Genomic DNA, 24,387 nt, shown 5'->3' with positions numbered 1-24,387 from the left:
TCACCCTTACTTTGGGAAAGAAACTAAAAAGCAACCAGTTCATATCACTGCTAGTACTTGGACTAGCTCCTAAGCTGATTCTAGTTTGGCTCAGTCCCTCACGAAGAGACATGGAAACAAAAAGATGCCCCTGTGAAAGCAGTTTACTCTCTGGGAGCACAAATAAGATGTGATTATCTGTAAGGAAGAATGACACACAAAGACACAGAAATACATACACACACAGAGATATACTTTCACAACAAGAGAATTGGTACCTAGTTTTTAAATAGAATGATTTCCAAAAAAGAGATAGCAACAGTTACTCACAGTTTTTAAATAGAATGATTTCCAAAAAAGAGATACCAACAGTTACTCACTGAAAGCCTCCCCACTTACACTGTTGGTGCAGCTGTGTATTGAGATTATGCTGAAGGACTGTCCCTACTGGCTGACTCAGAGACTCAAAGGCATATACCTCAAGAATGTCAGTGACTTTTAAAAGTGGGGAGATCCCCACACAAAGCAAAATATTTCTAGCCAAAAAAAAAAAAAGAAATGCTCATCAACTGGGGAGTGGCTAAACAAATTGTGGTGCAAGAACCTTGTTGTACTTGAAGAACTGATCAATATATGAAGAGTTATATGAAGTGATACAAAGTGAAATAAGCAAAATCTAGAAAAACGGCATATGCAATGAGTATAACAGTAAAATAGAAACAAAAAATACCCTGAATGTTATAAAATTACAACATTCAAACTTGTCCCAAAAGCCAATATGTGAATATATATGTGTATTTTCAATATGTGAATGTTCCTTTTTGCTTTCTTTTTTTTTTCCTTTCCTTTTCTTTTTACATACCATGGGTATGTAATATACATAAAATATTGGACCTGGTTAATGTGTTGGCTTGTTTTGTTGAAATGTTATTTTCCTTCTTTTTAAATTCTAATTTATAAGATATGGTATTCTGAAAGGGAAAAAAGGAAAGACTGAGAAACTGAAGTGACAGAAAAACGAGATATAAATAATTTTTAAATAATAAAAAAAGTCTCCACTTCCAGGGGAACTGTCAGAAATATTCCAGTCCCAGGACAAGATGGGTTAAACAAAGATCATTGATTTTCACAATGTTTTAAATAGGCTAATTGTTAAATGGTCATTCCTGGCAGAGGGTGCACCAGCTGAAGCCCTATCAGTATTCTATTTTAGCAATCTTAATAGATAACAACTGCTCATTTACATGCTAACAACTCTTCTTGTTTTCAGGCCTCAGGCAGCACTTTTGCTCTATCTAATTTCAAATTTCAAGGTGCTATCCAGCACCTTGGTAATTATCCTCCCAACCAGTTACTTAGTCTTACCCCTCACCTATTGTTCACCAGACAATAAATATTTTTAAAACACTTGATCAGAAGATGAATAACTAGAAGGACTTTAGGGACAGCATCTTGTTCAACTCCCTTATTCAGAAGAAAATGGACTCTCAGAGACACTGAGCTGCCCAAGGTCACATAGTAGCAGAACTAGAATTCAAAGTCAGTCTCCTTCCTCTCACTCTCATCTGAGCATACATTTCACCATTCATGCCATTGGAATTGGTAGTAGTAGAATAAATCACTGGCTGAGTATACTAGAGGTGCAATATAATCATTTTCCTAGAACACATACTCCAGAAAGTATTTCAACAATATTCATACAATCAATAGCACTGACCTTGAAAAACAATGACATTGAATTATAAAGAACTCTTAATACCTTTGACAGATTAATCCAAGCACTAAGTGTATCTCTAAATGAGAATGAGCAAACTCTTCAACATCACTCAGCATCCTAATACAGCTCTGAAAGGATGAGTTTCAGCTCTGTGGCTATATTAAGAGTAAGACAACTGCACCTTTAAGCGTTGAGCCAACCACCCGGGGATATGGGTTTATTTAATTTTCTTTTATTCTTTTGAATTAACCAATGCCCTTTAGGAAAAAAAAATATTCAAATAGAACTGTATAGAGTATTGAATTTCATCCACTTGAGGTATATTCATGCATTGGAGATGGGTTTTTTTTTCTTTTGCCAAGAAATACAGGCAATGTAGTCTCAGGGAGAGAGTGACCAAATTGAAGACAGCTTTCATTTAAATCTCAACTCTTCCCAACCACTTCTTAGCTACTTCCATTAGCTTGAGATTCCTCATATATAAAATGAGACAAATAGTATTTTACTTACCTTACAGGGTTTTTGTGAAGATGGAGATAATTTAAATAAAGTGTTTTATAATTATAAAAGACAATAGAAATATATCATCATAATGATTAAAGGCAGCTAGGTGGTTCGAGAAGAGAGAGCTGGGCTTGGAATCAAGAAGTTGAAATCTGCCCTCAGATGGTTATTAGCTGTATGATCCTAGACAAGTCATTTAACCCGTGTTTGATTCAGTTTCTTTATCTTTAAAATGGGGATGATAATAGCATCTACTTCCGAGAGTTGTTGTGAGGACAATAAGAGAAAATACTTGTAAAGTACCTAGAACAAAGTAATTATGAATGTTAGTTGTTCTTTTTCTTATTATTTCCCTCTCAATCTATATCTGGGATCTTGGGCTGAGCTTTTCACCTACCCCAAACCAGCCCACTTCGCGTATTCCTGGCCATTTCTAAACCATGTTGTGGAGTGAGGACACGTCTCTTTTTTTCTAGCCCCTGTTTATATGTTGTCTTTGTCCATTTGAATATAAGCTCCTAAGGGGCAAGGACTCTCTCATATTTGTATCCCTAGTGCTTAGCACAGTGCCTGGAACACTGCGATTATTTATTAATTTTTTTCATTCCTTTGTTGATTAACCTCTGAAATCATATATTACTTGGGTTCAGCATCAGAGAGAAATAAGGCTAAGGCCCCTATCCAGTGCCTAAGGTAGCAACTGACCAAGCACAAACGGTAACTCAAGTAGTGAAGTCTTTAACTAGGAAAAAACGCGAAGTAAACAACAGGAAGAATAATGTTCAGTAATATCATCTTCAGTTTCCCTACACAAATGAGCGCAGCTTCTCTTGGACTCATCTGCCTGTGAGAAAGGTAACAAACCCTTGGAAAATGTTTGTTCCTATGTATAGAATAAGGGTTTCAGCATCCATGGGGTCTGTCTGGTAGCATTCTGGGAAAAGGTCTTCCGTATGAAATATCCCAGTTCCCTCCCAACAACCAGTTGTGCCCCATTACTAGGGGTCAGGTCCGCCTGCTGCAGATCTCTGCTTGCTCTTGCTTCTCTCTTACCCCAAACTGTCATCTTCTAAAGTTTCTCTCTTTGTTGTCGCTCTTAGCTTTTGAAGTTACGTTAATTGTTAAACTTCTATCCACCACTGCTGCTTCAAGAAAGTAAAGTATGATTGGGCTTTGAGGGTGGACTGCTGGGCTAGTCAGCTATACCCTGGCTGGTGCACAAAAGAGCTAGTAATATTTAAATACTCTGGCAGCTCTCAGTGGAACGTCCCCAGGTGAGTTGAGAAAGTTAATTTCTGTCATATTTTCCCCATTTCAGGATGTAAGCAAAATGCCCCATTCATTCTCAGTTTCCTGACTTGGCAAGAACATTCAAATCCATACTTTTTCAATTTGCCCTTTTAATTCCTGCCATTCCCACCTTGATGAACTTCGATAAGGTATTAGAAATGCTGGACAGGGGCAGGGAGTCAGCATGAACTAGTAGCCTCTGCTAGAAAAGCCTCTCCCCTCCGCATTCCTCCCCCTCTCCCCACACACACACACTCCTTACATTCACATATAATCCCATGTTTTGGCAAGCATTTCTGGACTGTGGGGATACTGGAGGGTGCAAAGGGAGGTATACTAAAGGCTATCTTCAGTATCTTCAGAGTGTCAAAGAACACCATTTACACTTTGTAACAGTAAATGTGAACTTTTTTCTAAAAATGCCAGCCTAGGAAGGATTTCCTATGTACTTTGGAGAAACAAGCAAGATGGCACCTTGAAAGATCCATTCTGGAACCAGGTAGATGGAATGAAGAGAACTGCAAGACGTTATTTTTCAAGCACAGTCATGATTAAAGTCTGGCATGGTGCTGAAAAAGATGGCCTTTTTAGGGAGTGTTCTCAGGCATGACTACAACTGACAACAATATGCTGAGGGCCTCTGAGGAGGAGAAAGGGTGGACTTATAACTGAATAAAGGTAATTAAGCAATTCCAGACAGTAGTCTGGCACAGTTGGATTCAGGCTAACTGAAGAACTCAAATTCACTTTATTGTTAAGGAAATTTAGTTTTTTCCATAAATAAATAATTGTGTTCCAGCCATGAAGATAGAGACCTTCAACTACAAATTCATTAGGTAATCACAAATTGTAATTTTTCCTCACCTTCCCCCACTCTTTGCCCCCATCCGGATCCCTTCTCTGATAGATTGCCATCAGTTCTCATACAGTGATGCAAATATTTTTTTTAATCTTCTCAGATTAGGCTTTCCATTATGGTTGCTCCAAATTTTTTTTTCATGGAAATGTCTCAGAAAATGATTCCTCTTCTCTCACCCTGATTCTGGCCATATTCATAGGATATGGTTATTTACAAATATCAGTGTTTTTTAGAACAAGAGATAAAAAAATAGTGTGGATATCTCATATTATCTTAGATTTCAAGTTGGAAGGAATTCTGGACTTCATTTGAGTCTAATCCACCTATTTTACTGATGAAGAAACTAATAATACTCAGGGAGCCTAAGTTACTTGCCCAAGACCACCTTGGGAATCAAAGTAAAGAGGCAGGAGTCAAATGTAGATCTTCTGTTAATTAATGTATTTCTCTTTGCACTGCACCTCCACTGAAGTATTTGTAATTGTATAAGCACTTTGCAAATCCCAAACCCTAAACCTTATACTGGGCAGCTGGATGGTGAAGTGGATAGAATGCCAAGCCTGGAGTCAGGATGACCTGAGTTCAAATCCAACCTCAGGCACCGGTTGTACAACTCTAGGCAAGTCATTTAATCTGTTTACCTCAGTTTCTCCAACTGTTAAGTGAAGATAATGATACCACCTCTCTCTCAGGGTTGTCATGAGGATTGAAAGAGATAATAATTATAAAGTTCTTAGCACAGTGCCTGGCACATAATAGGGACTATATAGATGTTAGTTATTAATATTATCTTATTATGTTACTGTAATTAGAAGTCCTTTGAAGGAAAATTGTCCTTATAAGGAACCCAAAATGGTAAAGATATTGATTTATTTAATGAACTTTACTTTCTGTATCTTAAAATCATTCAATTTATTAAAATGAAAAAAGATATGATTGATTTGGTATATGTGTATGTGTGTGTGTTAAAGGATGGTTTGCTGAAGTTGTGATTCATCTTTGTACCACCCATAACTGGCTCTTCTGTTGCTTCCAAATCAAAAGCTAAACAGTCTGGTTAGTTGGTAAATGCTTTATAAAGCAGAGCAATTTGTCATCTGGGCTGTGACAAAACTACCAGAAAAGAAAGCAGTTCATTTGCAAGTAAAATGAAGAGGAAGCCGCTAATTAGGAATCCCTGAACAACAATGTGTTTCCCCAGAGTGGCTTTGAAGTTTTTTTTTTCTTTTTAATAAAGAGCTAAATAAATACACACAAGGAAAGTCTACTAGTGAATGGCTATCCAAAGACACATGTTAAAATGCCTGATAAATTGTGTGAATGTATACAATGAAAGCCTGAGCTGTGTATGGGTGTATTTCTTGAGGCTTACTGTGTTGGCTGGGATACAGTCCTAAAGAGAGAGTGACTTGCATCTCTGCATGAATAAATTTCTAATTAGCTGTTTATCCTGCTACTTCTCTACTCAACAAATAGCTTGCTCTTAACCAAACCAGTAGGCACAGAATCTTTTGTAGAACAGTGTTTAGGAATTGTATAATCAGATGATATTGAGAGACTTTCTTTATCAAAGAATGGTCCTCTGAAGTCTCTGAAGCTGAAAGGACATTTTAATTTCAAAGTTTATTTCAATTCTTAACTTACTTCTTTAAAATTGTATGATTGCTGGTGATTAAAAAAGATAAAGTACTCTCATGAGTTTGAAATAATACAAATAAACCCACATGTGGATTAAAGCTATTTTCCAACATTAAGGACTGCACAATTTTTAATGGGGCAGCTAGGTGGCGCGGTAGAGAGAGTGCTGGGCCTGGAATCAGGAAGACTCATCTTCCAGCATTCAAACCCAGCCTCAGACATTTATTAGCTGTGTGACCCTGGGCAAGTCACTTAACCCTGTTTGCCTCAGTTTCCTTATCTATGAAATGAGCTGAAGAAAGAAAAGCCAAACCGTTCTAGTATCTTTGCCAAGAAAACCTCAAGTGGGGTCACAAAGAGTTGGACATGACTAAAAAACAACTAAACAACAACAGCTATATATGTATACACACATGTATACACACATATGCACACACATATATATACACACACATATGCATGCATATGCACATAATTACAAGCAGTTACAAAGGCAGTTAAAAAGTAATTCACAAAAGTAAAAAAAAAACCAGGTAAAAGCCTGTTTTTATTTAACCAAATGTTGGTTACATAAACCACTCACTAAGTATTTAGAATAGCAGCTGCTTTAATAGTTATGCAGGCCTAATAATAACTTCATATAGCACTTTAAGGTTTGCAAAGCACTTTACATATATTATCCTATTTTATCCCTGTAACAACCCTGTGATGTAAGTGCTATTATTGTCTTCACTGTACAATTGAGGAAACTGAGTCTAGAAGAATTAAGTGACTTGCTCAGGGTTACTCAGCTAGTAATTAATAATCTGAAGCAGTATTCAAACTCGGGTCTTCATGACTCCAAGTCCTATGATTTATCCACTACACTATTTACACTACCTATCATTTCAATAGCATCTCACTGCTATTTATTCTGACAACCTTTCATTGGCTTGGTCTTTGTCCACATCTTTCTATAACTCTCTGTTTTTCTTTCCTTCCTCTAATTATCTCTCCTTCCCTCTCTCTTTATCAATCTCTGTCTTTCTCTGACTCTCTACTCCACAACCCTTGAAAACTATCCCTATGTGCCATTGACAATAAAATTGAATGAAATACGAAACCCTACACAATTCTCACAAAGTTTAATACCCAGCTAACTTTAGGCAGCCCTATTACTTATGTGAACTCTTCAGTCCCCACCTGTTTTCTCTAGCTTGATATTGTACTCAGAAAGTTGTTGGATTTAAGGGCTGGAAACAGGATAAATCAGGGAAGGCAAAGCAGAAAATGGAAAAGCTGACAATATTTGGTTGTGTCTTAAATTAAGTTCAGTTAGGCTGAATGCTGCATGCCTTGTGCTAAGAATGATTCCTGCTGGAGCACTGCCAGCAAATGGGTCAAGGAGACAGTGACAGTCAAGCCAATCATTCCACTTTGTTTTCCATTTGCAGATAATGATTATTTTGATTGGTAAGGCACATCCTCCTTGCTTTTCTGGGAATTCCATAATTATTCATTGTTACTTCTTCTTCAATTAACTACCTTAATACTTCAAGCATGTGTGATATTATCAGTGTGGATGATATCCCTCCACTGATGCAAATTGCAACTTCTCTTCTACAGCTTTGTGCATATATAGAAATGGCCTATGAACTAAGATTAACATGGTACTAGCTAAGGAAATAAGTTTTATTTTGTATGCCATATTTTGTACAAAATAATTTTAATATCTTTGTACTAAATATAACATCTATCTATAGGCTCACATGGGCAGCTAGGTGGCACAGTGGATAGAGTACCAGGCCTGGGGTCAGGAAGACTCATTTTCCTGCTTTCAAATCTGGCCTCAGAAACTAGCTGGGTGACCCTGGGCAAGCCATTTCACCCTGTTTGCCACAATTCCTCATCTGTAAAATGATCTGGAGAAGGAAATGGTGATAAACCACTCCAGTAAATTTGCCAAGAAAACTCTAAATGGTGTCACAAAGAGCTGGATGCGACTGAACAACCAAAATTAGTCTCACATTGATCATGGAAAGAAGATATCCAGAATAGATCCCAATGTCTAAAATGATATCGATTCTGTTTTATTGTATTTAACTTCCTGATTCCCAGAATTATAAAATGTTTTGTTATATGCCTTTTAATAATTCACAAACATAAGGACATTATTGAAACATAATAAAACATATACTACATAAACTGAAGTATCTTCTTTACCCACACCCAACTGTTGAATTCCTATTATTTCTTTAAAATCCAATGCAAAAGAAGTTTTCCCTGATTCCTCCCAAGTCTGCACATTGGACTTTGTCCAACATAGACACACTATGTTTATGCCTCTCTTATACAGTTATTAAACATCATTTTGTATTCCAGTTAACTCTAAATACACTATAGTCTCCTAATAGATTTCAATGACCCTGAGGCCCAAGGGTATGCTGCTGTTACCTTGTACTAGCCCTCAAGAATAGATTGTTAAATGTTCTTTGTGAGACTTTATAGCTTAGAAATCAGCAAATTCTACAAAACTTCTATTGAGTTATTGTTTTGCTGACTGTTTAGATTTAAGAAAGTGATGGAAAAATATTAATGCAAATTAAACTTGAAAGTATATCATGTTAAAGGTTTTTTTTTTCAGAGAACAAATTATTGAGCATTTATCAGCACCTCACTGTTCAGGATCCTGTTTTAACTATGTTTTATAGCTCCTTCATAACTTAGCAGTCTGGTCTAAAAATAAGAGGAACTTCATAAACATTTGTTTAATTGAGAATTATTGAACAAACTTTGTAAGATAAGGATAATTTGTATTTATCTACTTCCCTGGAAATAATTTATTTTCTCTTCTTTTCCACTTCCAATAAAAATCCCTGTCACCAAAGAGAGTCACATATGGATTAGAGAGTAATAGCCACCTCTATCTCAACACTGAGACCCTAGTGGTGATAGTATTCACCTCTGAAAGCATGCCAAATAATACAGTTCAACATTCAAGGTTCAATGAGGAGCATTCATGTTGACAAGATAAGTCATCTAGCCCTATGACCCACATCAGCTTTGGTATTTTACTGAAGAGGTTCGCAGTTCAATGTTGAAAACTACATTTTTATATGGCAGGAATTCTTAATGAAAAATATTACATTTTCCAAGGTAAATTTCAAGTCAGTATTTACTAAAGTAGTTTCAATACAATGCAATAATTTCATCTTTTATCTGCTTTGCAAAATGTCAGGCAACAAGGGACTCTGGTAGTAAGGGAAGGAAATTTAGTGATACCAATTAAGTGATTCTTCTAAGTCAAAGTGATGTTCCTGTAGTGCATATTCGACGATTTAGACATTCCAAGTATTTTTTCCGTATCTTTTCTTGTATTTCATTTTAATTTACTAAAACATAACTAAAAGGACATATTTTCATATTAAGATGTGAAATTATGATAAAACCTAAATAAATAGATGGTCTTTAATGAACTACAGACTTAAAGCTGTTAGTGTAGCAAAAGGGAGTAAACTGAAATAAAATTATTAGAAGGTAGAGAAGTGTCTCAACAGACGCTATCTTGCATCAGCACATGGCAAAATTCTCTAGAAAAATTCAAGCATCAGAATGATTCTGGAGCAAAAATTTTTTTGGATTTAATACAATTTGACCTGGATTAAATAACATCGTAAATTTTAGAATGCTTTTTGCTATGTAACATACCTTTATTCAGATATTTAGTCTAGTTAGTACACATTGATACTCTGTAGTAAAACGTATTATAAAAATAATTATTTATTTTAGGGTTTTTTTTACAAAAAGATTAGAAAGGATAATTAAGGATTCTCATTTTTTTCTCCTACTCCCCCCAAGCAAACATATAATACTTGAAGGAAGGCAAGCAAAAAGCTGACAAGTCTATTAGTCTACAATGTCACTGTGGCAAGAAATAGATATGGAGACTAATTGTCATAAAGTAATTGCTAATACTTCAACCTAATTTTCCTCTGGGCATTCCAACTTATAACACATTTGTTTGGGGAATTCAAAGGAGAGAAGAAAATGGATAACCATCGCAGTCTTAAACCTTCTTGTCATCCAAAACAATATATTGTGTGCTACGGTGAGATTTGTAATCATTTCAAAGATTTATCTCCAGTTGCCTAGTAGTTCATTAGGATGGCCTGTGTGACTGAGCTGAGGAACGATAACTCCCAAGCGACTGGATACATAAAAAAGTATTTGTTTTCCCTTTACATCACTTTATCTTTGCATCTTAACTTTTATCACTCCCTGGAGAAACTGAAGATATGTAGTAGGCATGAGACATGATCATTCTTCATAATCGGGGGAAATGATTTGATGCACTGACTAGGAACATTTTATTTTGTTCTCATATAAGGGTTAAAGAAAAGCAACATGCAGAATAGTAACTATAGTAACACGAGCCATCAAAATCTGAAGCTGTAACTCCCAACTAGTTGCAACTCTCAGCAGCTCTTAACCTTTATGCAGTCCTTCATTTTAAAAATGAAGATTTTTGGCTCCTGAAGAAGGAGTAGAGTGGCTGCCTAACCTTTAAGTGAAGTACAGTGGGGATGAACTGAAAAAGTCCCAAAGTCAACAAATTACTGACTGAATGAGGGAAGAACCAGTTCTAAGCAGAAGTGGGAAGTTTTTGTGAAGCTGAAATGGGAGAGTATGGTAAAGAGGAAGAAACTATTACCTAAATTATTCATATATAAATATAAATCAGCCAACAAGTCAGAAGATGTTTACTTAGGAGCAGAGCTATAATTTTCTGAGAAAAAAACTGAGGTAGGGTGGGGAGTACATGAGACTACAATGGTAGAGTGGCAGGGTACACCTTATTCAGAACACCAAAGGAAAAAATAAAGAACCAGGGCTGGAAGAGATCTTAAAGATAATAGGATTGTAATTCTAGATTTGGACTTGAAATTTAAGGTCATCTAGTACAATTACTTTATTTTACATTTAGGGAAACTGAGCCTCAGACATTTTCCTGAAGGCACACAGATATTAATTAGCTGAGTGAGACTTTGAACTAAGGTCCCACGACTACAAATTCTGCACTCATGCTGATCCCATCTGACTTCATTTTATAAAGAGATGAAGTGATTTGCCCCAGGCCATTTTGTAGCAACTAAAAGATTCAGGATTCAAACCACAGCCTTTGACCCCACATCTAATAGTGTGTTTTTGGTGATTTTTTTTGAACGTGAGACAGTTGTAACATAGGTCAAATAAGGGTTAAGGGGAAAAAAGGAAAAGAATTAAAGCAATATCAATTTAAAGCTAATTACAAAACTACAAATTAAATCATGGAACTTAAAATCCCACTTCAGATACACTATCTATATAATCCTGGACAAGGCACTTAACTTCTCTATGCCTCAGTTTCTCCATTTGTAAAATATGGAAATAATAGTTCTACTTCACAAGGTTGTTGTTAGGATCAAATAATATAGCTAATGTAAAACAATTTGCAAATCTTCAAGGTGTATATAAATGATAGGCATTAGTAGAAATAGTAGCAATAGCAGCAGCAGCAGTATCATTATCATTAAAAACCTCATCAGCATCATAAGAGTAAATTAGAATTTCTTTTTTTTTTAATTTTTTTTTCTTTTTGCTTTTTGGTGAGGCAATCTGGGTTAAGTGACTTGCCCAGGGTCACACAGCTAGTAAGTGTCATGTGTCTAAGACTGGATTTGAACTCAGGTCCTCCTGACTCCAGGGCTGGTGCTCTATCCACTGGGCCACCTAGCTGCCCTAAATTAGAATTTCTTCAATCAATTCGAAGTTTCTTTAGGTTACAGCACAGTAATGATGAGAGATGTGAACTAGCAAAATATGTGCCACCTCAAAATGCCAGTGTAAAACCTGCTTAATATCATATTGAGAAAAAATATATAAATTTATAAGATGGAGAAAACAAGTAAACCAGATTTTTATTTCATCTATGCAAACAAGGAAAGGATTAGTTGAGCATTTGAAAGAGCTCGAAAGTTCGGCGAACATGATAGAATTTATGATCCTAACACTAGGCAGAGATGAAATCTACATTCTTTTTTACAGCAAAACTGTGAAAGAAGAGAAGTCTGTCCTTGGTACCACTATCCTTCTTTCTTTCTGTTACTGCTTTTCTTCTTCCTAGAACTCCTTCCCCCCAGACCTGAAAAGCCTCATGCTGCCTTCTCTTCTTCATTCAATTTTAGCTCTTCCAAGTGTCTCAGGGTCCTTTCTGCTTATAAACTAATCTCTACAACATTCAGTGCATGTTACTGAGTTTTAAACTGCCAGGCAAAAATGTTTGCTTGAACTTTGAATTGATGCCTTCTGGAAACAATATCTTAATTCCAAAGAGTGGCTAAGAGCAGAAATTTTCAGATAATGTAATGGGCCAAGAGGGATAATATTTGGAGGCCAAAAATCCATTGGATGATCTTCCAATCACACCTAGTGGCAGCTGATGTCCTTGTTTATATGTATGTGACCATGATAAAGAAAATGGATTTCAAGAAAGCAGTTTTCAACAATCTAGGAGCACAGACAAGTATGGTTTAAGATATGGAAATATAATAAAGGTGACTGCCAGTTAAATGACTGGTCTGTGACCACAAGAATAAATTAAGCCAACACATCAGAAGGAAAGGGAAGGGAACTGACTGCCAAGTTAACTAAATTCAGAACCAAATCAAGACTTGAAAGGAAATTAAGCCGAGCTTCTAAAGAATACAAAAAATAGTACCATAGTACCATTGTATGGGGCCAAAAGAACTGAAGGAAGAGCTTGAAAGATGTAGTTTACAAGGTACAGAATAGGTAATAAAGAAAAAAGCACTGTTAATTATGGGATTTTAAAGAAAATGTCATCTACCTGATAGGAGGGAAAAACTGATAACAAAAATGCCAAAAAATAAAGGTACTTTCATGTCTTTTTCATCTATGTCCTCATTTAAAAAACAATAAGAGATGAAGAGGTAACTGGAAAGTGTCATCTGTTAGAAGAGGAAGAACAAACATGAATAAGAAAAGACGATATGGATGTCTTCCAATTATTGAGGCTTAGCAACATGCCAACTAGATACTTATGCACTACTGGATAAGTTTTGAGAATTCATAGAAGACAGAAGTCCTTGGAAAGTGGCACCAAAAATGGATCACCCATCTAAAAAAATTAGGAAAAAAGAAAGCCGTGGTGAAGATCTGTCAACTTACGTTTAGTATCTGAGAGGACAGGTGGGCAAATCAACAAATAATCAATTTGCAATCACCAGCAACACAAAGGGCAGAGCAAGAATGGATATATCTTTGAGAGAATTATTTTCCTCTATGATGAAGTGACAAACTGGACAGAGGAGAAGAAACAAATGGATGTAATTTATCTTGATTTCAGTAAGGCTTTTCATTCTTCACTTTAGGGTATTCTCATTATAGTGAAGAAAAAGAAGAAGAAGAAGAAGAAGAAGAAGAAGAAGAAGAAGAAGAAGAAGAAGAAGAAGAAGAAGAAGAAGAAGAAGAAGAAGAAGAAGAAGAAAAAGAAGAGGAGGAGGAGAACAAGAAGAATAAGAATACTGGATTTACAATAATGGCACTTGGTTCTGATTGAAGCTCTGCTATTTGTTACCTGTGCTCTTAGCTAAGTCACTGAATTCTACCCACAGTTTTCTCACTTATAGTGTGAGGGGAGTTGGAATAGATGACCTTGAAGATTTCTTTGTTCTCAATCTATGATCTTAAAGCATAGAAATTTGGTCAGGATCAGTAAACTTTTTAGAATTTAGAAATCCAATTCCAAATGATTGGCACATAGGCAATGGATAGAGTTCTGAGGCCAGAGTCAGGAAGACTTGAGTTCAAATCTAGCCTTCTACACTTATCAGTTGTGTGACCCTGGGCAAGTCACCTAACCTCCATCTGCCTCAGTTGTGTCAACTGTGAAGTGAAGATAATAATTAAACCTACCTCTCAAGGTTGTTGTGAGGATTAAATGAAATAATATTTGTAAAGTGCTTAGCACAATGTTAACTAATAAATTCTTATTTCTTTTCTTCCTCCCAAATAATCAATTGAATGATTTATAGACGTCCTACATGTATTATATAGTATACATTTATATTTAAATGAAAATTGGTTTGGTTTTGAAAGTAATAATAAGGGTATGTGACTATATGCAGGAATTTTCAAACCCAATACTACCACTCAGCATTGAAGAGCCTATAAAAAGTTGCCCACAGAGGTAGTTATCTATAATTTGTACTCAACTCAAGGACATACATCTGATAAAATACCACAAGGGTCAGTCCAAAGGATATTACTTAAAATTCTTACCGAATGCTCAGACGGCAGAATAAAAAATGCAGATGACATTAGGCTGGGGAAGTTTTATAACATTATAGAAGGGATGTGCAGAATTTAAACGGAAATAGAGTCTCCCAAGAACAAATTAAATAGATGCAAGATGGGGGCAGATGAACAAGAATCACATGAAGCAGACAAACACTGGGGGATGTGAGGGATCAAACATATATGTGCAACCATGCACCTAGTAGCAGCTCCCCAGATGATAACATGCTGTTCCCATAGTGACATAAACGGCTTTTGAAGTACTGGGTTGTTGTTGTGGTGATGGTGGAGGAGGTGGAGGTGGAGGTGGTGGAGGTGGTAATGGCAATATTGGCAGCAGTGATTGTTGTTGGGTAGGGGGTTAGGGATGATGTAACAGTGATACATTACATTATGGTACATTATACTATTGTGTTATTTTATATTAGTTATCAATCACTGAAAAAAACCAGCTTTTCCAAGCCTCAATTTCCTTATTGGAATTTTACAAAATGCTCATAGCTTTCTAGCAGGAAGAGAATTGAAAGGTCAGCTAGGTGGGATAGTAAATAGAGCTCTAGCCCTAGAGTCAGGAAGACCTGAGTTAAAATCTGGCCTCAGAAACTTGTAAATTGTGTGACCTTGGGCAAGTCACTTAACTTCTGTCTCCCTCAAATACCAGATAGGTATAACAATAGCACTTACCTCATGGGGTTTTTGTGAGGATCAAATGGGATATTATTTAATAAATACATGTGTTTTTCCTCCTTCCCTTACTCCTCTCTTTAATGTTACATATTAGAAAGGTTACATATATTGATTAACATAGATCTGGACCTCTATATACTCATAATAGACTCACAAGTTATACGTTGGTATGCATATATACAAAAAGCATAGTTCCTAACATACTAAGTGCTTAACAGATGTTGTTTTCATTCATTCATTCAAACACATAATCTTTTTTTCTTTCTTTTTTTGTGAGGCAACTGGGATTGAGTGACTTGCCCAGGGTCACGCAGCTAGTAAGCGTCAAGTGTTTGGTCTGAGGCTGGATTTGAATTCAGGTCCTCCTGACTCTAGAGCCGGCGCTCTACCCATTGCGCCACCCAGCTGCCTTATCAAACACATAGTCTTAAAATATTAAGATGATATAGAAATTAGTGGATTCAAGGGTTGGATGACAGTCAGTGAGAATAATGGGCTATAGAGAAATCATGGTTAAGAAAGAGGACAAGTTGCCTGAAAAGTTTCTATGACATATCTAAATAATGGTCAAGCCCTGCCATTTTTACCTTGGTAAGACCTCTTGTATATGCCCCCTTCTCTCTTATGACAGAGCAAAGACATGGGGACAAAGACCCTTCATCATCTCATGCCTGGACTATTGCAAGAGCCTGCTGGTTGGTCTGCCTACTTCAAGTATCCCTCTCTATTCTAATTCATCCTCCACTCAGATATCAAATTGATCTACCTACAACACAGGTCAGATTATATCATCCCAATAGTCAATGAATTCTAGCAACTGTCTCTTACTTCCAGTATCAAATATAAAATCCACTGTTCAGCTTTTCCGTATTTCTTAACCCAGATCCTCCTAATTTTCCAGTTTCTTAACTCTTATTCCCCTCCAAATACTCTACACCTAATGATACTGGCCTCCTGGCCATTCCACATACACAACACTCTGTCTCTTAACTAACTGTTTTCATTGCCTGTCCCTCATGCCCAGAGCCATCTCCCTCCTCATCTCTACCTCTTGGCTTCTCTGACTTCCTTCAAATCTCAGCTAAAGTCCTAAATTCTATAACCTTTTCCCAGTCTCCCTTATTCTTATTCTGAGACTACCCCTAACTAATTTTACATATATACATATATATATATATATATATATATATATATACACACACACACATACATATATACATGTATATATATATACACTTTTGTATACATACACATACATATATACATACACACATAAATATACATATATACACATATATATCATGACTATCCCTAATCTAATCACATATATATATAACCATACATATATATACACACATAAATGTATTGTATGCATTTTGTGCATATGTATAGTATGTGCATGAAAAAATATACAAAATATACGTATATAGTATGTATATAAAATATATTTATATATAAAACATACATCTTGTTTGTACATAGTTATCTGCATGTTTTCTAACTATGTTTCTTCTTTGTGCAGTACCTAGCACATCATAGACACTTAATAAATGTGAGCTGTCTAATGTACCTTTAAAAATGTCATTTTGAAAAAAAAATATATAGTAAACTACCTAATTCACATTGGAAAAGAAAAGAGTTATGCCACTTTTAACTGACACTTCCTAATACTGCATCCTCACTCACTCGCTCTCTCTCTCTCTCACACACACACACATACACACACATATATGTATACATACACATATACACAGAGATATGTACACACACACACACACACACACACACACACACACACACACACACACACACACACGACATGAAGGCAGAAAATAAAGGGTCAGGGAAAAAAGAGCAGGAAGCAAATAAATGCCTATTAGCATTAAACAGACCAAAGGAAGAAAAACTACCTTTTGACCACATCTCCTCCGTTCCAGCAGGGCAGTCCATCAGCAGCAGCTAATTCATTAACACAAAGCTGATCAGCCAGGCCACCATAAAAAGTCTTGTATAGACGCAGGCTGTTGATAAATTCTCTGAACAGAAAAACAAAGAAAACAATTAACACCAAAAATCTATAACGATGGCCCATAAAAATGCTGTGCATTGTTATATACATTACCTAGAATGTAACTTTATTGCAACTTCATCTAATCATGCTTGTGCTTATTAAACAGGTTTTCAATATTCTTTCTCAACATATGTAGCTGTCCTGTTTCTTTTTCTGCTTCAGTGCTGTGAGTTTAAATTCATTCTAATGTTTCAGCACAATGAACTTTTTCACTGTGTAAAGAGAGACTTTAAATTTCTCTAAAATCTAAACGACATTTCTTTAGGGACCATTTGGCTTCTTGAATTTCATTAGGTTTTTGTCAAAATACCCTTCATTTACTGCAGCTATCAGGAGTAATGCTGATGCCCTAGACCTTCCATACAGAAGAGCCCATCATTATTCAGACACTTAGGGGTGTCTAAGCATTCTTAACTGAGCTCTCCCTTGAGACACACACATCGAATTTTCCTTTGTATAATATGAACCTAAAAAGAACCTTCTTGAAGAGGGAAAATAATAATTAGACTGTCAACAAATAAGAACCAGTTCTACTTTCTGACAAAATTAATTAACTGATATGGCTACCTGATTACTAGCTGATTGTTAGGCTAAAATGAAATTAAAAAAAAAACTTTCAGTAATTGGTCAATTCAGGCAAAATGGTGCAACATGTTTGCGCATTCAGACAGAGCTTCTGTTTTCTGTGTAATGATGTAGTAAAATTAAAAAATATTATTCAGGTCATGCAAATATCTAAACTGGGGTGGGGAACCTGCACCCTCAAGGCCACATGTGTCCTTCTGGGTCCTCAGGTGTGGCCTTTTGACTGAGTTCAAGTTTTACAGAACAAATCCTTTTGTTAAGGGGATTTGTTCTGTGAAGTTTGAATTCAGTCACTTGAGGGCCACATGTAGCCTCAAGGCCACAGGTTCTCCACCCTTAATCTAGATTCTTAGGGGAGTGACTGGATCAGCAAAATTCCATCAGAGTTATTAGTACATTACTGAGTACAATCAGATGCTTATTTAATTCTTTTTTTTTTTTTACAAAACTAGACCTTGTTAATTGCTCCCTGGTAGCTATCCAAAAGCAAATAGGTCTATATGACTAGACAAGAATTTGCAGCAACTAGATATTATTTGGCAGTAAACATATATGAATAAGAAAAGATTTGTTTAGAATCATGTGACTTGAATCTTGAAGGAAGCTAAAGATTCTAAGAGTAAAAGGGTAGGAGTGTATCCAGACACAGGACACACTTAATCTGAGCTAAGATAAAAGTATATCAACTAGAGATGAGGTAACTGATACATCAGGACATTTACTCAAAACTTAGACAAAAACATATTCAAGTTCCATTAAGTGAGGCAAAATTAGTGTGACTGATAAGTTACAATACTAAACCAAACTGAAATACAACCATAGCTATTGATTATTAGGAAACAACAGCAACAGATACCTACCTGGTGTGTAGCAGAGATAGGGGAGCTTTGCATGAAAGTACCAATGACCCTAAGAGGGAGCACATTTGTCAACAATTCAAGAAAAGAGGTATTATATTTGCAAACTAAAAGGAATCACCAAGCATTGAAAGTAATAACAATAACAATAATAATGATAATAGCTAATATCTATATACCATTTACTATGTGTCTGACATTATGCTAAATTCTTTATAATTATTAACCTATTTGATCCTCACAACAACCCAGAGAGGTAGATGCTATTATTATAGATACCATTTCATAGATGAGGAAACTGAGGCAAAGAGAGGTTAAGTGACTTGCCCAAGGTAACACAGCTAGTAAGTGTCTGAGGCTGGATTTAAACTAAGGTCTCTCTGACTCCAGGCCCAGCACTCTATCTACCATGCCACCCAGCTGCCTAAAGTACCATTACACATTAAGCCTTTAGTACTATCTGCACACATGGGAAATGCTCATTAATTAATATTTCATGTATAATGTAACTGATACGTCATAGAGTAACATCAGGAAAGATTCTTGTTGATCATAATATCACAGGATCACAGATTCAGAGCTCAAAGTGACTACAGTTAATTGAATCTGACTCCTTATTTGATAGAGAAGGAAACTGAGCCCCAAAGAGGTTGTTAGGGTAAGACTCACCTAGATCACAAAGGTACTAAGTAGAAGAATCAAGATTTGTACCCAGGTCTTTCAGACTCTAAATCTAGTGTTCTTATCATAGTGCCATAGTGCCTTCCAATACATTAGTCTGAGCTTCTTATGTTTGTGAGTTGAGGAAACAAAGGCACATTGAATGACAACACTATATAATGTCTTATAAATTTACACACACACACATATGTGTATGTATGGATATGGATATGTGTATTTATATTCACCTTCTCTATTAGCTCATTTCCTACTGCCTACAAACGTGCCCATGTTTTTCCTACTTTGAAAAAACCCTCACTTGTTCCTTTCATCCCTACCAGTTACAGTCCTATATCCCTTCTGGCTTTCTAGGTTTTGGGGGTACCACTCTCTTCCAGTTTTCCTCCTACCTATCTGACCATTGCTTCTCTGCCTCTTTTGCTAGATCCTTCTCCAGATCATTCCCTCCAATTATGTGTTCCTCAGGGTCCTGTTCTGGGCCCATTTCCTCTTCTCTTTCTATATCACCTCATTTTGGTGACCTCATCGGCTTTCATGGATTTAATTGTCAACTTTATGTTGATGGTTCACAAATCCCTCTCTCTCCTGCCTCAGTCTCTTTGCTGACCTATCTTGCATCTGAGATGCCTTTCAGACATCAAAAATTTTCAGAAATTTCATCTTGGATTTCTCAATATCTCTCACCCCTATTTCCAAGCTGCTGCCAAGACTTGTGGGTTTCATCTTTGCAATATCTCTTGAATATGCCCCATTCCCTTTGACATAACCATCACTCTGGTGCAGAGCCTCATTACCTCACACCTTGATTATTACAATAGCCTGGTGGGGCTGTCTGCCTCAAGTCTCTTCCCACTCCAAACCAGTCTCCGTTTAGCCATGAAAGTGATTTTCCTAAAGTGCAGGTCCAATCTTGTCACACACACACATACACACCCTCCCCCACTCAATAAACACCAGTGGATTCCTATTGCCTCCAGGAACAAATACAAAATGCTCTGTTTGGCATTCAGAGCCCTCCATAACCTAGTATCCTCCTAGCTTTTTAGTCTTCTTATGTCTTATTCCCCATACTCACTCTTTAATCCAGTGACATCAATCCCCTGGCTGTTCCATGAACAAGACACTCTACCTCTAGGCTCCAAGTATTTTCTGTGGCTACTCCCATGCCTCACATACCTCTTCCTCCTTTGTTCAACCTACTGACTTCTCTGTAAATAGCTTATACATACATACATACACACATACATACATACATACGTACATACATACACACACACATACATATATGTTTTTTGTGTCCCCCATGATAACACAATCCTTGGCACATAGTGGACACTTAATAAATGTTCATTGATTAATTGATATTCAGCTACCCTATATGAGCAGGGATTAGTCTCATTTTACAGCTAAGGAATTGAGATACAAAAGTTAAGTAACTTGCCTAAGGTCACAACTAGTTTGAATTCAAATTGAGACTGGAACTTAGGTCTAATTACATTTGAATATAAAAGAGTTAAGTCAACCTTTCAAATTTAGTAGAATGATAGGTTTAATAATGAACAACCTACATATATTGGTTTTGCCTGCCATAAGCTACATTTAGGTTCCACTAAATCCAGTCAGTTTCTAGTTCTGTGTCTACCATTCCAGAAAGTATCCTCTGAAGAAGTAATGTGTGTATATGGGGGCTGGGGGTAGCATAGATATGTATGTATCCCTGGTTACTTAACAGGACTAGATTCTGTGCGCATGAAAAGTGTGAAAGAAATAGACAGCAGCGAAACTGCTCATGCACAGGTTGTCAGCCCTTGTTTCCCTGGAGCTCACTGAAAGCAAAGGAGATACTGGACCAGCATAGTGATCACTTCATCATTTCCATTGTACATAAGCTAGGTGGAATGAAAAAGAACGGTCCACTGCTGAAAATATGTGATAACCAGATAAGAAGGCACACTTCTCAATGTGCATTCCTGGTTCTGCCGGCCACAAAATAACAACCCAGTTAAAATTAGCAAAGAGAGAAAAGAAAGACTATATACATTCATTAAAAAAAATTCTCACAACAATTAATGCAATTTATTTAATAACAATAATAATAACTAGCATTTATATAGCTCCTACTAGGTTCCAGAAACCATGCTAAGTGCTTTACAAATATTATCTCATTTTATTTTTACAACAATCCTGAGAGATAGGTGTTATTATTATCCCTGTTTTTACAGTTCAGTCAACTGAGGCAGATCTGAGTTGTGACTTATACAAAGTCACATAACTAGTAAGTATTGAAGCAGGATTTGAACTCAGATGTTTCTGACTAGTATAGCACTCTATCCACTCTACACCCTAGCTAACTATGTTTTTCATTCATTTATCTGCTAGTGGTGGTATGGAGAGAGGGGTGGAGAGAAGGGAGCACCTGTGATTTCATCAGTGTGGAAACTCCGTTCACAGATGCAGATTGAAAATTATTCTGTAATATGGGCCCATTGATAATACTTCTAGGGATGGGAAGGAGGACCTAGCCCTCCACCCTACTTTTACAGATAAAGAAACTGAAGCCCAGAACTTTAAGTGACTTGCCCAATGTCACACAGGTTAGGGTCAGATTTTTCACTTTGGTCTAATGATTCCCAGTTCAATAGCTTTTTACTGCACCGTGTTGCTTCCTTAGTCCTGAGACACTGGGGAGTTAAATGACATACAAATGGCAGCTAGTGTGTGTCAGAGGTAAGATTTTAACATAGGTCTTTTAGACTTGGAGGAAAACTCTCTATCCACAATATCACACTCTCTGGTGTGCATAGCAGATGCTTCATAAATGCCTGGTGAATTAATGAGGCACAGGGTACCCTGAGAGAGAATTTAGCACTCAAAAGGACCTCACTGTCATACATTATTTGTATTTCCAGCACTTAGCAGAGTGCCTGGCACATAATAGGTGCTTAATTAATGTTTATAAACTATTGATTGAAGTACAATCACTATTGAATTCTATCTGGCTGAGCACATAGATAAATTAAAAATATACTCATCTTGGGCCTTAGGATTGTATTTCAAAGTTCAAAACATTTGTCAGTCTTCACAGAGAGTATTTTGTGAAGAATATCTCTAATTTAATCAAAGCCAGTTCTTGGAAATTCACAAGAAGTGTCTTCCCTACCCTTACCCCCCCTTCCATGAAAGGAATCTCTCTAGGTTTTAGATAACACATTTCTTTTGTTTAATGATTGGTATTGATTCCTCCCCTCCCACCCCAAACCAGTAAATACACATGTAATATAGAACCCAAATTAAATGCAGTGCCTAGCATTCTGTTTGACAAACTCAGAAGAACAAAGGTCAAATTGTGCAGTTTGCTAGTTAATGGCCTGAGGCAAAGTTAAGGTTAATGTGGCACTAATGAGCAGGATCAAGCCTGTAGAAATGTCTGACCACAGCTGTCAAACAGAAGACATTTAAAATGTCAGTTTCTTTTCCAGTAGAGGAAATATGTAATTATATGTTGCTAGATAGGAACTATGTCTTCTATATCTTTTCTGTAAGTATATTTAATCTTTTAACTTTTTCTCCACTAAAAGTATTCATTTTGACCAAAGAGAAAAAAAAGTTAAGAAAAGTAAAAAAAAAAAAAGCACAGTTTCTTCAGAGATGAAAAACAATGGTATTTCTTATTTGAGCTCCCAGGTTAGTAACATTTATCATTAAGGTATCTTTGAATATTACTAAATATTTGGGGTTAGATTTCTCTGGTAAGGATAAGGAGAACAAAGAAGGGGGAATGGAAAGGAAGAGGAAGAAGAAGAAAGAGAGAAAGAGGAAGAGGGAGAAAACTTAGCCTTAGCCCATGGGACATTATTTCTCTGTAGTAGAAAATGAGACATGGGATACTGTGCTTATCTGTGATGCAGAAGGATGCCCAATCAAGATTATTATATAAAAAAGATGTCTATTTTTACACTTCATAAAATTTGTATAACATTTATGTCCTTTGCAAATGGAAAGAGGAATTCTTTGACCCACATTAGTAAAACAAAAACCTGTGTCTGAACCCAGTCTGAACTCAGCCCTCATTATGGTATTTAGGACCAAAGTATCAATGCTGAGCTCCTCAGGAAGGCTTTTCTTGGATAAGTGACTCCAGGTTTTGTACTCCCCACAGGAAGTCCTCTGAGGGCACATTCACATGACATGTTTCCCCCCTCATTAAAGAATTTGCTTTGCTTTCCCATTAATGTGCCAAGGGTATAGGAAGGAGGGAAGGAGTAATGTCAGGGAGAAAGTGGGAAAGACCTGTAGAAATCTGCTTCTATTGTCCCGGTGCCCCCTGGTGTGGCCTGTTTTGCTGACAATCACTCAGGCCATGGGCTTCTCTCTGGCAGGGGGATTTACTATTTGCTCCTGTGCTGGCAGATTGCAGTTAGCTCTACTAAAGCATATGTGCATGTCTCTGATTCTCAGTTTTCAATGACCCCACACCCTCAATATAGCTAAAAGCACCGTGAAGAAGCATTTCTACTGAAAGTATCATCATTTTAAAAAGGGTCATCTAAATCTCTCTTTCCAAAACAGCTCTGCTCAGGACTGTTGGAACAATCTTGAAAAATATACCCTTAAAAGCCTTGCTTATGATCTCTCATAAATAAGGGCTTTAACCACAGACTTCTTTGCAGTCATGACAACAAGCCCTGTCCCAAGAGTCCAAGGACTAAGTGAAATTGGTGTGGGCATAAAGAAAATGAGGAACTAGGTTTGAAAGAAACTTCATATCCTCTGCCTCCTCTCTCTATGGCTATTTGGTTGATTTTCATAAGAATTCATGTCCGTTAGTCTCAATTCCATTAGCCCGGTGGCATGTTCTATTAATTTATGAACAGAAAATTGTGGACAGAGCACTAGTGAAGGGAGTGAGGAAAAGCCAATATAATGCTGATGAGTTATACGGAATGTATATAAGCCAAGGAGTTCCATTATTCATACTTTCAAGAAGTGTTTTTGTGTGTCTGTAATACTGATAGCTTCTGTTGCCTTGGTCTAAATAATAGTCAAGACAAGTCATCAAGAGACGTTGCTGTTCAGTCATATCAGTCATGTCCAACTCTCCGTGACCCTATTTTGAGGTTTTCTTGGCAAAGATTCTGGAGTGGTTTGCCATTTCCTTCTTCAGCTCATTTTGTACATGAGGAAA

The 24,387-nt window shown here is 36.7% G+C and overlaps 1 protein-coding gene across 1 annotated transcript in view; it reads right to left on the bottom strand.

Annotated features, from left to right (window-relative positions):
* GPC5 (glypican 5) overlaps positions 1–24,387 on the bottom strand; it is a 580,550-nt gene that overhangs the window by 468,918 nt on the left and 87,245 nt on the right. Inside the window, exon 4 of the mRNA XM_078147665.1 lies at positions 16,919–17,044. Within this exon, the coding sequence (XP_078003791.1) occupies positions 16,919–17,044 (126 nt within the window). The remainder of the gene's footprint in view (positions 1–16,918; positions 17,045–24,387) is intronic.

The sequence above is a fragment of the Phascolarctos cinereus genome, unplaced genomic scaffold (genome assembly GCF_003287225.1).
Source record: "Phascolarctos cinereus isolate Bilbo 61053 unplaced genomic scaffold, phaCin_HiC Scaffold_7;HRSCAF=346, whole genome shotgun sequence".
In the NCBI taxonomy this organism is placed as follows: domain Eukaryota; kingdom Metazoa; phylum Chordata; class Mammalia; order Diprotodontia; family Phascolarctidae; genus Phascolarctos; species Phascolarctos cinereus.
The sequence above is the reverse complement of the archived record's forward strand: the minus strand, read 5'-3'. Positions and strand labels throughout refer to the sequence as shown.